This window comes from Harmonia axyridis, chromosome 2 (genome assembly GCF_914767665.1).
Source record: "Harmonia axyridis chromosome 2, icHarAxyr1.1, whole genome shotgun sequence".
Lineage (NCBI taxonomy): Eukaryota > Metazoa > Arthropoda > Insecta > Coleoptera > Coccinellidae > Harmonia > Harmonia axyridis.
This window is the reverse complement of record NC_059502.1, coordinates 44,445,007-44,459,965: the sequence shown is the minus strand read 5'-3', so window position 1 is coordinate 44,459,965 and position 14,959 is coordinate 44,445,007. Positions and strand designations below refer to the sequence as shown.

Here is a 14,959-nt window from a genome sequence, read left to right as displayed (position 1 = left end):
AACCACGGAGAACATTCAGTTACCGGTCTGATTATGTCCAATTTCAACATTTCGTCTACCTCATTATTCAAAATCTTCAACATAGCCGGAGACAAAGGATATTGCCTCTGCTTTATTGGTTTCGAACCCTGGGTGTCTATGTGATGGGTGTATAAATTAGTTTTACCAATTTTATCTTTAGGGCTGATATTCTCGAACGAATTGACAACACTATCGAGTTGAGCTTTTTGCTCTTTAGTCAGAGATTCAGGGCCATGTATAGCACGAATCGCAGAAATATTCAACATTTCTGAATTGAATGAATTATCCCTAAAATCTATGGACAGTTCAAAACATCGGATAAAGTCCATCCCCAAGATTAATTTGTGCGCAATAGAAGGAACAACCAAAAGTTTTATTGTTTTTGATGTACCCTCTAAACAAATAGGAACATGAATAAAACCTAGTGTGTTCTGCTCTTGTCCATCTGCTGTCGAGACCTGAACAGATACATTATAATTCAAGGACAGATTATATTTCTTCAACAAAAAGAGAGCCGAATTACCCATGATTGAAACGTTGCTCCCACTGTCCAACAAAGCTGTTACCGAATCATTGAATACTTTAACCGATATGTAAGGACGATTATCACTAAATTTATTACCTAAAATTGGACTCATCTCAACAGGATGATATTTTGAAGACTTCAAGTCCGAAAGAGATGGTTTTGTGGGTATAACTTTGTTACCATAAAAATTTTTAACTGTGATGAGCCATTCACGCCATCTTCTCCTTTCAGACTCAAAATCTATATGAATTACTTGTTCCCGTTGTGAACCTTGTTGGCAGGCTTTGCTTGTTCTCCCGAAGGTCCTGCAACGTCTGCCTGATTGCAGTACCTGCTCGCGTTTTTTGAACAGTTAGGGCAGTTACGTTTGGTAAAATCAACTTTTCCGCACAAATAGCAAAACTTCCTCATTGCCTTTTGACAATCCGAAAAAACATGCCCTGACATATTACAATTCCAACATTTTACATTAGAAGAAATTGCGGAGACAATAGTCCCTCTAGGACCCGAAGAAAGATTGAGTGACAGAACATCTTCAACTTTTTTACAAAGGGAAGTTAAATCCGTAATAGTCTCAACATCCTGAAAAACTAAAGCCTTCATATAATCGGGTAATAAATTATTTTTTATGATTCCAACAATCTCCTTTTCAGAAGGTGAAGAATTTAATCTATTGAATTGACATTCCATATCTGTGATGAACATAGTTACTGATTCTCTAATTGATTGCTTTCTTGACTTGATCTCGGCTAACTTAATTTCATCATGACTACTATGAAGAAAAGTCGATTTTAGTTTAGAAACTAGATCAGACCAATCACTAAATCTATTTTTCAGAAAGTTATTATGCCACCACGTCCAAGCATTGCCTTCAAAAAGATCGGCAGCTGAATCAAAAAGATCGGCATTATCACAACCCCTTGAAAATTTTAACGAGTCAATCAATTCTAAAAAAGATAATAAATCTTCTTTTCCAGAAAATTTCTTTATACCCCATTTATAAACTGGGACCTTTTTAGTAGGCACCGAAAAACCTGCTGCACTATGATGAGTTGGAGTTGATGATTGTAATGGATTGTTATTTTGTGATGAATGAGATGGCGATTGAACCATTGGATTTCTATTAACATGCCTATCCGAAAAATCCGCTTCCAAAATTAATACTCTTTTCAAAAGTTCTTGTTTAACATTGTTTTCAAATTCTGATTGGGCGAACAACCTCGAAATTCGCCCTGTGGCGTGAGTTATTCTAGACTCCAACTTTTTTTCATCATCAGAAGATTCATCACTAAGATGTTGCAGTAAAGCCTCAATGTCATTTAAGGTATCACCAATTTCTTTAACATTCTCATCAAACTTATATGTGTCCGATATTTCAACAAAACTCCTGTCGGAATTTTCCTGAGCTAAAAGACCTCCTAAAACTTTCCGTTTTTCCTGAACAGTAGTGGGGGGAACAATACCCCTTATTGATATTTCATAGGTTAGTTCGAAACTTCTCAAATAATTTGGATTCAATTTAACCATAATGAAGATTAAAGTGAAAAATGTTGTGGAGACAAATACCAGTTGAGACAATTACTTGTCGTGCTATACTTTGTAATGTGAAGAAGATATCTATGAATATGTGATCGTGTGAGGAGCCTTCAAAATTGCAAAAATTTTAACAAAGGATGCAAAATACGAAAAATTCGCCCCACGTTGGGCGCCAAAATTGTGTAACCAATTAAGTGTTTCTCCTCTCTTCAGAGATCTGTTACTAGCTTCAGTCGGAGAGGTGGTCGGGGTTAATAGGTTGTAGCTAGCCCGGAACCTATTTTCAAAAAAAAAGAAAGCAATTTCGAAGGCTTTGGTTCCCACACAAAAACAAACCCATCCACTTTCAGAGATTTATTAATAAGATGAAATGATCCACTAAATTGATCAAATTGTAATGAAAAGTTAAGAGTGAAATATTGAAAAATAGCTGCTTACAATTGAATCTCAACAATGAAAATTATTATGAATAGCTTCGAAGCGAAATGTCTCAAATGAAAAATGAAATAGAGCATACGAAATTATATAAATTGGATATCAAATGAAATTACAAAATACATAGCAGAATACTTCCATTAGCATTTAAAATCCAGGTGAAGTGCTCCCATGCACGAAGAACCATCTGATTTGGTACGATACTGTCACAGCACCATATAAGGATTTCCAGGTTCTTATGACCACAGTTTTCAGGTGTGATGGATCCTTCGAAGTTGGATGTTGGTCAACGAAGTTCAATCTTGGAAATATATGTTCAAAATCGAAATTCTGGGCTTCACCCAAAAACTGGAAAATTAATTTCTTTCAGAGACCGTTCAGTAGAATATATTGTCCTTGCCGTCCATGTTTCACATAAAAAGTTGTGTACTCAAGTATAAAAAATTACATATGTGAATCGACAGCCATTTTTCAAAAAAATAATAATCTAGCAAATAAAATTGGAACTGATTTCAACTGTTATATTAAATTTTGAATGAGAAAATGAAAAATTTTTAATGAGTGAATTGAATTGAATGGAAGATTTATTTTATATGGCGTGAGATTTTGAATATGAAAATGATCTAAATAATGAAATCTATAAGAAAAATTAATTTTGAAGCGAATGAAAATGAACCTGAACGGCAAGGATGAATCGAAATTTGGTTGAAAGAAAAAAGAATCTTTGTTGGGCAGAGGAGATTGCAAAAAAAAAAAAAAAAAAAATATACATTTTAAAATATATAGGTATCTTACCTCAATTTTTAATTGAGTTTCACTAAACCAATAGAAACTATGAAATATTAACTGAATCTCAAAATTTAAAACAAAAAAAATATCTATATCAAGAACTCAACTCTGATGACTTATTTCATTCACCAGACAAAGCAGAAAAGAAAGAATAAAATCTTCGAATAACCGATTAATATCCTATCAGATTGAAAACATGCGCCCATCTGCAAATCTGAATTCTTCGATACACGTACAAATGCAGTGGCGGTACAACTAATATGTAATGAATAAATTTAAATTTTGAAAAGAAAGAAAGTTGTAACGATCGTATCGTTACACTGTCAATGATGGCCAATGGCGATACAGACTCTCTCATAACGGTGCTTGATGTCCTCCATAAAACCCATATTAGAGATGATGTCAAAAAATAACCATAAACTATTTCACAAGATCTGAAGTGGTGATCCAAAAATTTCACTTCACTATAGATTGGTGGTGTAGGATCAGAGAAACAGGAAAATGATACTCTGTTAATTCGCCGACGTCTCGGTTATTTTTTGACAACATTATCTCTCATATGGGTTTTATGGAGGACATCAAGCACCGTTATGAGCCCTGAGGCTGAGGATGGAAATAAATTTTTCCGAAACGTCGGCGAACTAACAGAGTATCATTTTCCTGTTTCTCTGATCCTACACCACCAATCTATAGTGAAGTAAAATTTTTGGATCACCACTTCAGATCTCGTCAAATAAATAACATTTGATTGTAATGAAAACGTTTGTTTTCACGGATTTTCTTATTAGTTTGATGGCGTATATCGTTTGTAGCCTCTCCTTAATAGTCTTTAATATCTTCAATCATAAAATAGCTACGATAAAATGTCTGTCAATGATGGCCAATGGCGATACAGACTCTCTATAGATCTTGACAGACACTGAATGACAGACGGAGACGACACTAATTTCCGGGAAAACCTCGGAGGCTTTCGGCAAGTCTCGTTGACAATCGGGATATTGACAGCCAGCTGCCAGACTGATTTCGCGGCAAAGTGGAATTTTCAACTGAAACAGCAGTGTTAGCAGTTTTGAGTTTTTTAAGTTTGGAAGTTTTTCAATGGATATATTTTGTGACATGGCAGATATGGAAAACCAGGAAAAAGTTTGCTCTCTTTGCGGTGTGGAGTTTTCTACCATTTCTTCAAAAAATAGGCATTTGCGAAGTATTCATGAAGTGAACAATACTCCGACTTCGAAGTCGCATATCGTCGGCTAAGAGTGTAAATCTGCTATGTCCATAATAGTCCAAGAAAATGGCCAATGAAATACGAATTTTGAGGTTAAAACTTGAATTTTGGATATAAGTTACTTTGAAGCATCTAAAAACGAACTGTGAAAGGTTTTTTTAAATTCACCCCCGGGAAGGGGTGAAAAAAAATAAAAAAAGGGGTTTTTTTGAAATTTTGGGGAAATGGTAAGTGTTAGAAAAAAAAGTTTCGAATAAAAGTTGTAGAGCGTAAAATTTTACATAAAAATGTTCTCACAACTTTTTTTCCTAAAATTGAAATTAACTGAGATATGGTAGCTAGAAGCTAGGGGATGATAACAGGAACTTTAAAAAATCATAAGTTGTTGAAAAATTGAAAAAACTCATAATTTTTTTTTTTAAATTACTTATATGATTATAAACTTTAATTCTAGAAAAGAATTTTTTTTTTTTAATTGTTTATAAAAAAGTTATAACAATTTAAAATTTTTATTTTCAAATTAAATCAACTTTAACTGATGAAAATATATATATATTTTTTTTAATAGATTAATATTTTAAGAAATTGACCATACGCGTTGAAATTTAATTTTTACCTGTTCTTTTCAAGCAGATATAAAATAATTTACCTGGTTAAAGATATTGTGTGGCGGCCATTTGCTTTCACTACCGACTTCGGTACCTCATGCGCATGCGTCAGTTGTTCTCAATGCGCCAGTTGTTCTCTGTGTGTTTACAATATTCTCCATTTGTTTTGAGTGAATTGATCTCTGTGTGTTTACAATATTCTCCATTTGTTTTGAGTGAATTGATCTCTGTGTGTTTACAATATTCTCCATTTGTTTTGAGTGAATTGATTAGTGCTGTTAATTTGGAAAAGGTAATTATTTAAGTGATGTTCAATTTTATATTGAGAAACCGCATGGTCAAAACATAAACACATGCTTTTTATTTACTTTGTTATAAAAATCACCATCAATCATTTTATATTATTTAATTTTTTAAATACTATTGTTGAAGTATCTACCTAGATTAGTTGATAATGAATTAATTTTGTACTTTTCTTGTTTATATAGGTTGAAATTTCAACATGGATCAACAAGCATTATGCAGTATTTGTGACACAGTTTTGATCAATGACACCGACACTGTTGTTTCAGTGAAAGAGAGAGGATTAAAAAAGTTGATTGAGAAAAGCATTGAGAAGGAAGACAGAAAAAGCGAGTTATGGCTCGGAAAGATTGAAGTAAGTTTTCATGAAAAATGTAGGAAGTCGTATCCTATGTCTACCTCTTCAATTAAGAGAAAATCAAAATTATCTACTGATCCATCTTCATCACATTTTACATCATCTGTAGTTGGACCAAGTATACTACCAGCGTCAACTTCAACAAATTTGAATTTTGATTTTGTAAATCTATGTTTTTTTTGTAAAATGTCATTGGATCGCAAGCATAAACGGGTCCATTTGATAGCTAATAAGTACACACAAGACCAGATACTGGATATTGCCAGGAGGCAAAATGATGAGTTTAGTACTGAATTGATTAAACGCATTAAAGACATCAACCTAGTTGACTGTAAAGCTAGTTATCATCATAAATGCTACGTGAATTTTAATAAGCTCGTGAAGGAACCAAAAATCTCTACCCTTAAAGAACAAACAGCTAGGATTTTTAATCGAATTTGCAAACACATTGAAGAAAGCTGTCAGTATACATTTAGTTTGCGGGAACTAAAAGATATCATGGGAGATGATCCCTTGAGTAACTTTGTTTTATTTCGAATGTTGAAAGAAAAATATAAAGATGATATCTTCATATCTCATCATCGAGGTAAGGAAGCAATGATCTATTATAAAACATTCGATATTTCTAAAATTTGTAGCGATTGGTTCACTGGTGATGGCGATGAAATGGATGATTTACAAAAGCAAACAATTTTGAATGTCGCTGTCAAAATACTCCGTAATGAAATTATTAAACACGATTCTCGTAATACATCGTACCCTCCTGCGTCCAGTTTTCTTGACGATGTTGTGTCATCAATTCCGCCATTATTAACTTCGTTCCTTGGAAATTTACTATGCAAGGATAACAGTGACCAATACAGTGATAATTTTATTGTTAGAGATTCAATAGCACATTCCATCGTCAGTTATTTACGTCCCAAACAATTTATATCATCTCTCCAATTGGCAGTTGGTTCATATGTCCACAGAAAAACTGGTTCCAGACTAATTGTTGATCTGTTGAGCAAATTAGGTGTTTGTGCCTCATATTATCACATTCAGTTGCATGAAGCTTGTACAGTTATTAATCCTCCAGCTCTTAAAATTAATAGTGATAAGCCATTTGCACAATTTGTGTTTGATAATACTGATCACAATGCTAAAACATTAGATGGTAAAGAGACTTTTCATTGCCTTGGTGGAATAGTAGCGTATACGCCTGAATCGTCTATAAGCTTCGAAGAAAATATTGTTAAATTTAAGAAAATGCCAAAACCTCAGGAATTAGTATCAAAACACGTTATTCCCCAATTACCTTACGGGTCTTTTAACACTAAGGCTCTACAATCACTAGAATTCATTGCGATAAAAAACATTCCAGTGAGAAAATCACCTGTGATATCAACTTATTATTCTGCGTATCTTTGGGCCAAGTTCTTCGAGGTTAAGAACGTACCATCTTGGAAAGGATATATGGAAGTTTTGTCTTCCGGGATTCCTTATACAATGTCGCAAATTGTTTGCTTACCATTTATAAATGGACCACCGTCAAATTTGACGACATTAAATAGTTCTTTACACTATGCAGCAGCTGAAACTCGTAAATTAAATAGACAGACATGTTTTGTCACATATGACCAGCCATTATATGCTAAAGCTCTTTCGATAGTACAAGAATCGAATAGTGAAGAATTAAAAAATGTTGTCGTTCGTCTTGGTGGCTTCCACCTGTTAATGTCATACCTGGGAGCAATCGGTTACATTATGTCTGAGAGTGGAATTGAAGATTTATGGACAACAGTCTATGCAGGTGATTCTGTAAAGAAAATGTTAACTGGTCATGCTTATGCTAGAGCGTTGCGAGCTCATATCATGTCGTTCACCGCACTTGGTATTATAATTTGTAGAAGCTTGAAACCTTCGGATGAATTCCAAGATTCTATTAAAAAGTTTTTCGGTACGTGGGATTCAGAACCTCCACTTCTAACAGATTGTGATGACGAACCAATAATAACTGATATGTGCGAAAGATTTGTACAGCAACTGGCAGTGATGGAAAAAAATGGTCCAACATCTAAATTATGGATCCAGTATTTCAAAAGCATTATTATTGCATTGCAATTTTTAGAAGCGGAACGATTAGGCAATTGGGAACTACACTTACAAAGCGTCAAAGAGATGTTACCATTCTTCCATGCAAGTGGACATTATCCATATGCGAAATACGCTCAAATTTATTTGCAACAAATGGCTGACCTCGAGTTAATTATGGATCCAGGAGAATATGACGAATTCACGAAGGAAGGTTTTTTTACAATTCGTAGATCCGAAAAAGCATGGGCTGGAATTTGGTCAGACATGGTTATTGAACAGACCCTCAATCGTTTCTTCGGTACTGACTTGAAGCATGGAAGAGGTGTTACTTCCAGTGTTGTAACAAGATATTTAGTAGCAATGCCATCAGCATTCAATATCATGGAATGTTTAGAGACATATTGCAAGATTGAATCAAGCAACAGTGAACAACATGTTGATATTTCAAGAAGTAGAATCACAAAAGATGAAGTAGGAATTAAAAAATTTTTGTTTTGGCTTGATGAAAGAAATCCATTTGAGGTTAGAACTTCATTAGTATCACTCTCTACTGGAATCATAGGTGGACCAACAATTAATTGTCATAATGCAGTAGAAGTTGGATTGCAAGGTATAGCTACCATGGTTGGTAAAAATATTGATAACGTTTCTTTGTCTAACGCGTTCAAAGTGAAAACACTTGCAAATGCGAAAAGTGGTATGCATATTGGCGATGATTTTGTTGCTGTCGACTCATTCTTGTTAATTCAGAGAATATCAGTATTTTTTCATGGCAATGTTGAAGAAACACGCAATGCATTGAAGTACGAGTTGTCACCGTTTCCTCTGAGCTTATTCGACGAACATGGATTAATGAGAAAAACACCAAAATCAGAATTGTATAACGTTTTCCAGCCATACATTCAATCGCCTGCCTTAATATCTGGATCTGGATCAATTTTTGTAATTGATGGTGGCTGGCTTCTGCATAGCTATGTTTGGCCGCATGGAAAGAAATACTCAGACATTTGTTACCTTTACTACTCTTATCTTATTAAACATTTTGGATCTAACGTGACAGTCATATTCGATGGCTACTCGAAGGAAACAATAGGAATTAAGTCCTACGAAAGATATCGCAGAAAAGAAAAATGTGTTGCTGCAGATGTTGAGATTTCTGAAGATAATCTCGTGACCTTGACCCAAAAGAAGTTCCTGTCCAATATTGCAAATAAGAAACAATTTGTAAACTTACTGAGTAATAATCTTCAAAACCGTGGTATTAGCACGAATATAGCTTCAGAAGACGCGGATCTTTTAATTGTCAAAACTGCAATCGATTTAAAAAGAAGAAGAAATCAATCCGTGACGATAGTTGGTAATGATATTGACTTACTTATCATTTTGATTTCACTTGTCTCTGACGAAGAGGTAATATACTTTTATAAAATGACACCAGGAAAACAAGCTAATGTTATTTATTCTACGGAATACGATAAAAATTTGAAGCCTTTTTTGCTTTTTGCGCATGCATTTGCAGGTTGCGACACTACAAGTGCAATTTTTAAAAAAGGAAAAAAAAGTATAATATCTTTATTGAAAAAAAAATCTTATTTGCAAGCTCTAATTTCTGTTTTCTATGAGTCTAATCGTTCAATTGAGGAATTATACGCAGTATCTGAAAAAATTATATTCCATCTCTATGGTCAAAGTATTACAGATGAACTGACACTTGGTGAATTAAGATATAGGATATTTTCATTATCGGCTGCTGCTTTTAAAAAAGAAGTTATCTTAGCTTCTTTACCACCGACTGAATCAGCCCTACGAGAACATACAAAACGAGTGTATTATCAAATTCAACAGTGGTTAGGCAACAATCTAAATCCGGACGATTGGGGTTGGAGAAGAACCTTATTTATGATGATACCTATCATGTCAAACGCGGAACCAGCACCAAAGGAGTTAATAGATAAAGTAAGTTACAATTCACACCAACTTATCTTATTTTAGTGTTATCCAATAGTAATAATAAATTATTCATTTTGCATTTTATTTTAACAGGTTTCTTGTAGCTGTAAAACGAATTGTTTATCAGCTCGATGTGGTTGCAAAAAAAGTGGTTTAAAATGCAATAAATTTTGTAAAAGTTTCCAAGGCCAAAGCTGTGATAACGCTTCTGCAAGATCGTTTAATCTTGAGGATGATGAAAATGAAGATAAAGAAGATGAAGAAAGAGATGATAGTGATGATGAAAATGATGATGATGGAAATGTTTATGAGGATGAAAATGATGGTGAAGAAGAAACTACTGTCGAAGACGGAGAACAAGAAAATGAAGCTATATGTACAGGACGTAAAACTGTTAAAAACACTCGTTCAAAAGTATCCACACAAAAGGTATAATATCAATCAAATAAAATTCTTCTTTAGTTAATTTTTACGCTATGGACGATAATTTTTTTCTTGTATTCTTCACAGATTTTTTGTGATTGTAGAACCAATTGTGCATCAGCAAGATGTAGTTGTAGAAAAAGTTCTCTCAAATGTAATGAATTATGCAAGTTTTGTCATGGTGATACATGCAATAACAGTATAAATGCAGGCGTTGATACCAATGAAGATAGTGAATATGAGACACATACAAAAGCTAACGATAAAGACGAAGAAACACCTACTGAAGAAGAAAACGAAGGAAGCTCAACTGTTAGAGACAGCAGTCCACTTGATGAAATTTATATTAACTTTGAAAAATTTTAATATAATTTTTGGAATTGCAAAATCTATATTTTTTTATTTATTATATAATTAGAGAATCAATTACTCTTAGGAAGTTTCTTCAAATTTTTTTAATTGTAATACAATTTTGTAATCTATTAAAAAAAAAAAATATTTTCATCAGTTAAAGTTGATTTAATTTGAAAATAAAAATTTTAAATTGTTATAACTTTTTTATAAACAATTAAAAAAAAAAAATTTTTCTCTAGAATTAAAGTTTATAATCATATAAGTTATTTTTTTTCTGTCTTCTTTTTCTGTCTTCCTTCTCAATGCTTTTCTCAATCAACTTTTTTAATCCTCTCTCTTTCACTGAAACAACAGTGTCGGTGTCATTGATCAAAACTGTGTCACAAATACTGCATAATGCTTGTTGATCCATGTTGAAATTTCAACCTATATAAACAAGAAAAGTACAAAATTAATTCATTATCAACTAATCTAGGTAGATACTTCAACAATAGTATTTAAAAAATTAAATAATATAAAATGATTGATGGTGATTTTTATAACAAAGTAAATAAAAAGCATGTGTTTATGTTTTGACCATGCGGTTTCTCAATATAAAATTGAACATCACTTAAATAATTACCTTTTCCAAATTAACAGCACTAATCAATTCACTCAAAACAAATGGAGAATATTGTAAACACACAGAGAACAACTGGCGCATGCGCATGAGGTACCGAAGTCGGTAGTGAAAGCAAATGGCCGCCACACAATATCTTTAACCAGGTAAATTATTTTATATCTGCTTGAAAAGAACAGGTAAAAATTAAATTTCAACGCGTATGGTCAATTTCTTAAAATATTAATCTATTAAAAAAATATATATATATTTTCATCAGTTAAAGTTGATTTAATTTGAAAATAAAAATTTTAAATTGTTATAACTTTTTTATAAACAATTAAAAAAAAAAAATTTTTCTCTAGAATTAAAGTTTATAATCATATAAGTAATTTAAAAAAAAAAATTATGAGTTTTTTCAATTTTTCAACAACTTATGATTTTTTAAAGTTCCTGTTATCATCCCCTAGCTTCTAGCTACCATATCTCAGTTAATTTCAATTTTAGGAAAAAAAGTTGTGAGAACATTTTTATGTAAAATTTTACGCTCTACAACTTTTATTCGAAACTTTTTTTTCTAACACTCACCATTTCCCCAAAATTTCAAAAAAACCCCTTTTTTCATTTTTTTTCACCCCTTCCCGGGGGTGAATTTAAAAAAACCTTTCACAGTTCGTTTTTAGATGCTTCAAAGTAACTTATATCCAAAATTCAAGTTTTAACCTCAAAATTCGTATTTCATTGGCCATTTTCTTGGACTAATAAACTAGATTTTGGTATTGTTTTTGGTTGTAATTCTTTTATTTTTGTCGGTACAGGTCCCTGATTTTGAGGAATCATTTCCCATAGATTTAAACTGCTTGTTTTTCATTGAGAAAACATTATAAAAATACACATTAAAAATGTACTAAACCATTGATACGACCAGTTCCGTTTATTATGTTATTATCGAGTTCTCATGATAATGTTGTAGTAATCATTGTCCCATTATTGTTATTGTCAAGTCCATATGATTTTTGATAAATTTTAATTAAATGTTTTTTCTCAACTAGTCAAATTACCTCCTTGTTCTATTAATATATCTTTCATTGATGTTAAATGGCCTCTTAAACAGCGTGATTGAGCACCTATAGATTTCTTCTGACTAAAATTCTATAATTTATTAGTTGGTCTTTTCAAACATAACAGGATTCAAATATTCTAATACGGAAAAGTAGTCTACTTGATGACAAAATTATTCAATTCGAATTCTAATAGCTCTCCAAGAAGTTATCTAAACATAACTGAAAACTAAGAGCGGAGAAAATTCATTGCACCAAGGATATCTAAGCGGATTTGAAAACGCATGATTACTTGAGCTGGGAGGATGATATTCTTGTACTGTAAAGTTACAACATCCAATCCGCTGCTTTCAGAGATATTCATAAATTATGAGCCGCTCTCTGATACGTAGCAACATGGTATTTAGGGTCTATTTAGGGTATACGGAATTCGTACAGTTCTGCTCTTCTACAACATACATCAAACAGATGTACCTAATCGAATGAACGAAAATGAAATTGAAAGGTGATGGATTCGTCTGTAACCGTTTTGGATTAGATTGCCGAATGAAAAACTGTTTCAGGTTAGGGAGAGTAACATGATGAAATTGTTTTCATCATTTTCTCATTGTGAACACTATGAGAAACTGTGGAAGATAAATAAATACACAGGGTACATCAGATAAGGTATTTAAATATAGTGGAAATTTATAGTAGTTGGATATAAATCTTGAAATGGATTTTCATCGAGTAAAGACTGGAACAATCAGAGAGAGAGGCAGATCATATCTGGATTTTGCTAAGATCTAAAGCTTTAATAAGTCCGCCACCAAGCAAATAATTTTGTTAGAAAAGAAAGTCCAAAACTCATAATCTGTGCATAACTTGAATAACTTGAATTCTGTCGAATAGGTGCTTTGCCTTTATTGGATCATCAAGGTAGATCGGTAAATGATCATTTCATCTAAGAATACAAAAATATCAACGCATCGAATTTAACGTGACAGTATACACACCAACATCGTAGATTGGTAGGAATAGGTAAATCTATATGTATGAAAGACATTTTTGCCACAGAATAGCGACAATGCCACGTCTATCGAAAATACGAACAAATCAAGAATTTCTTCTCTCATCCAACATATTTTCGTGCTAAATATCTCTTAACAGAGGAAATGTATATGGCGTATAATACATTTCAACGTATAATACAAAAGTAGAGATGAAAACTTATGTCTCCCCATATAGGTGTAGTGATTGGTTTGTGTATTCGTTCATAGAATGAGCTGACATATTAATATTGAAGGGCTTCCTCTTCATCTAAACAAAATCTTCTCAATCCTTCCTCTTCACCAAAAGTTGACAACATAATTAAATCTGAAATCAAAAAAGAAAAGAAGCAAAAAGGAGTAATAAATGTAATAGTTTCCATTATGTTGATTTAAAGCTAGCGACCCACTCTGAAAAAGAATCTGGAATTGATGCATAGCTTGGAAACCACCATGAAATTCATAAATTGAACAAGTTTACCAAGTCAATGGTCTCCTACACCACTCTCAAATAGTGGGTTTTCAATATATAATATAATGAACAATTTTACATGAGACCAAAAAAACCGTATAGTACAGTGTTATAATAATAATAATAAGAGAGTATATTCATGAAAATACATTCAATAGAGTTTATTGAATGTATTTTCATGAATAAACTCTCTTATCTATACTATATTAAACTCGTAAGCGCTCCTCCCACCGAAAATCGAACGATTTTGGACCGATTTTGCGGTCGAGTGTTCTCGGCTCTGGGAGAGATACGAGAAAAACTAAAAGTACGGAAAGAAAGAGAAAATGTCGAATTAACTAACGCGGATATTCCCGTTTCCCGATTTTTCGGGATTACCTGGGAATGAACGGATAAAGTTTGGGAAATTTCCCGACGAATTTCCAGATTCACGTCGACGTGAACGACCAATAGGAAAATACTACGATGTCCTTGGGTAGCAACGGGCCTAGCAACGTCCGCGGCAATTGACGTTTCTAGAATATTTCTAATTGTCGATCGAACCAGAAATAATGATCAATTCAGTTAATTATATCGATTCAATTACAGAAATTCCATATTTGACTAAAATATCGATACTAAATATACCCCGATGGATGCTTTTCGAATTTTAGAAGCTGCAATAAGTCAATACTTGGACAGAAGACGACAAATGTCAAAATTTATTCATGCCGTGATTTCTTTCCATAATTAGATCATTGCTAGAAATATTGAAATTTGGACGAATTCAGAGGAAAGATGCAAGAAAAGATGATTAATATACGATTTTTATCCTTTTTTCCATATATATTTGGTGATATTTTCAAACGGAATCGTTTTGTGTCAATGGGAAACTTGATAAGCCAGAAGTCTCTTCAGGAGTCATTTGAGGAGTTTTTAACGAGATATTCAAGGAAATAATAAACTACAACTGTATGTACCGCCCTTTTATGATGGTATTATTGCGTTTTGTTGAGGTTTTCATGGAAATTCGTCAAATTTTGAAGCATTCCGTTTCATGTGAATTGTCAAGGACATACGTAAATATATCATTTCGGACAGATATTAGCATCCAACCTGGAGTAAGCCGGTTGGTAGAGATATTTTAATTAGATATCCTTTATATTTAACGATTTTTTAAACGAAAATCATGAAAATTCATCAACTTATAGAAT

General features: G+C 32.8%; 2 protein-coding genes across 3 annotated transcripts; one reads left to right on the top strand and one right to left on the bottom strand.

Moving 5' to 3' along the window:
• Positions 1 to 796: 796 nt before the first annotated feature.
• On the bottom strand, positions 797 to 3,652 carry LOC123673471. Its single transcript, XM_045607967.1, has 2 exons — positions 3,314 to 3,652; positions 797 to 2,866 (listed from the first exon to the last, which is right to left on the bottom strand). The coding sequence occupies exon 2, from the start codon at positions 2,072 to 2,074 to the stop codon at positions 797 to 799; it is 1,278 nt and encodes a 425-aa protein (XP_045463923.1). The 5' UTR covers positions 2,075 to 2,866; positions 3,314 to 3,652.
• Positions 3,653 to 5,632: 1,980 nt separating this feature from the next.
• Positions 5,633 to 10,751, top strand: LOC123673480. Of its 2 annotated transcripts, none has more exons than XM_045607979.1 (3): positions 5,633 to 9,836; positions 9,924 to 10,259; positions 10,341 to 10,751. In XM_045607979.1, exons 1-3 carry the CDS (start codon positions 5,646 to 5,648, stop codon positions 10,617 to 10,619), a joined length of 4,806 nt encoding a protein of 1,601 aa, XP_045463935.1. In that variant the 5' UTR covers positions 5,633 to 5,645; the 3' UTR covers positions 10,620 to 10,751. The 2 variants fall into 2 exon arrangements, with proteins under 2 accessions (XP_045463935.1, XP_045463936.1); XM_045607980.1 differs by having other exon boundaries at positions 10,358 to 10,535.
• The last annotated feature ends 4,208 nt before the right edge of the window (positions 10,752 to 14,959 follow it).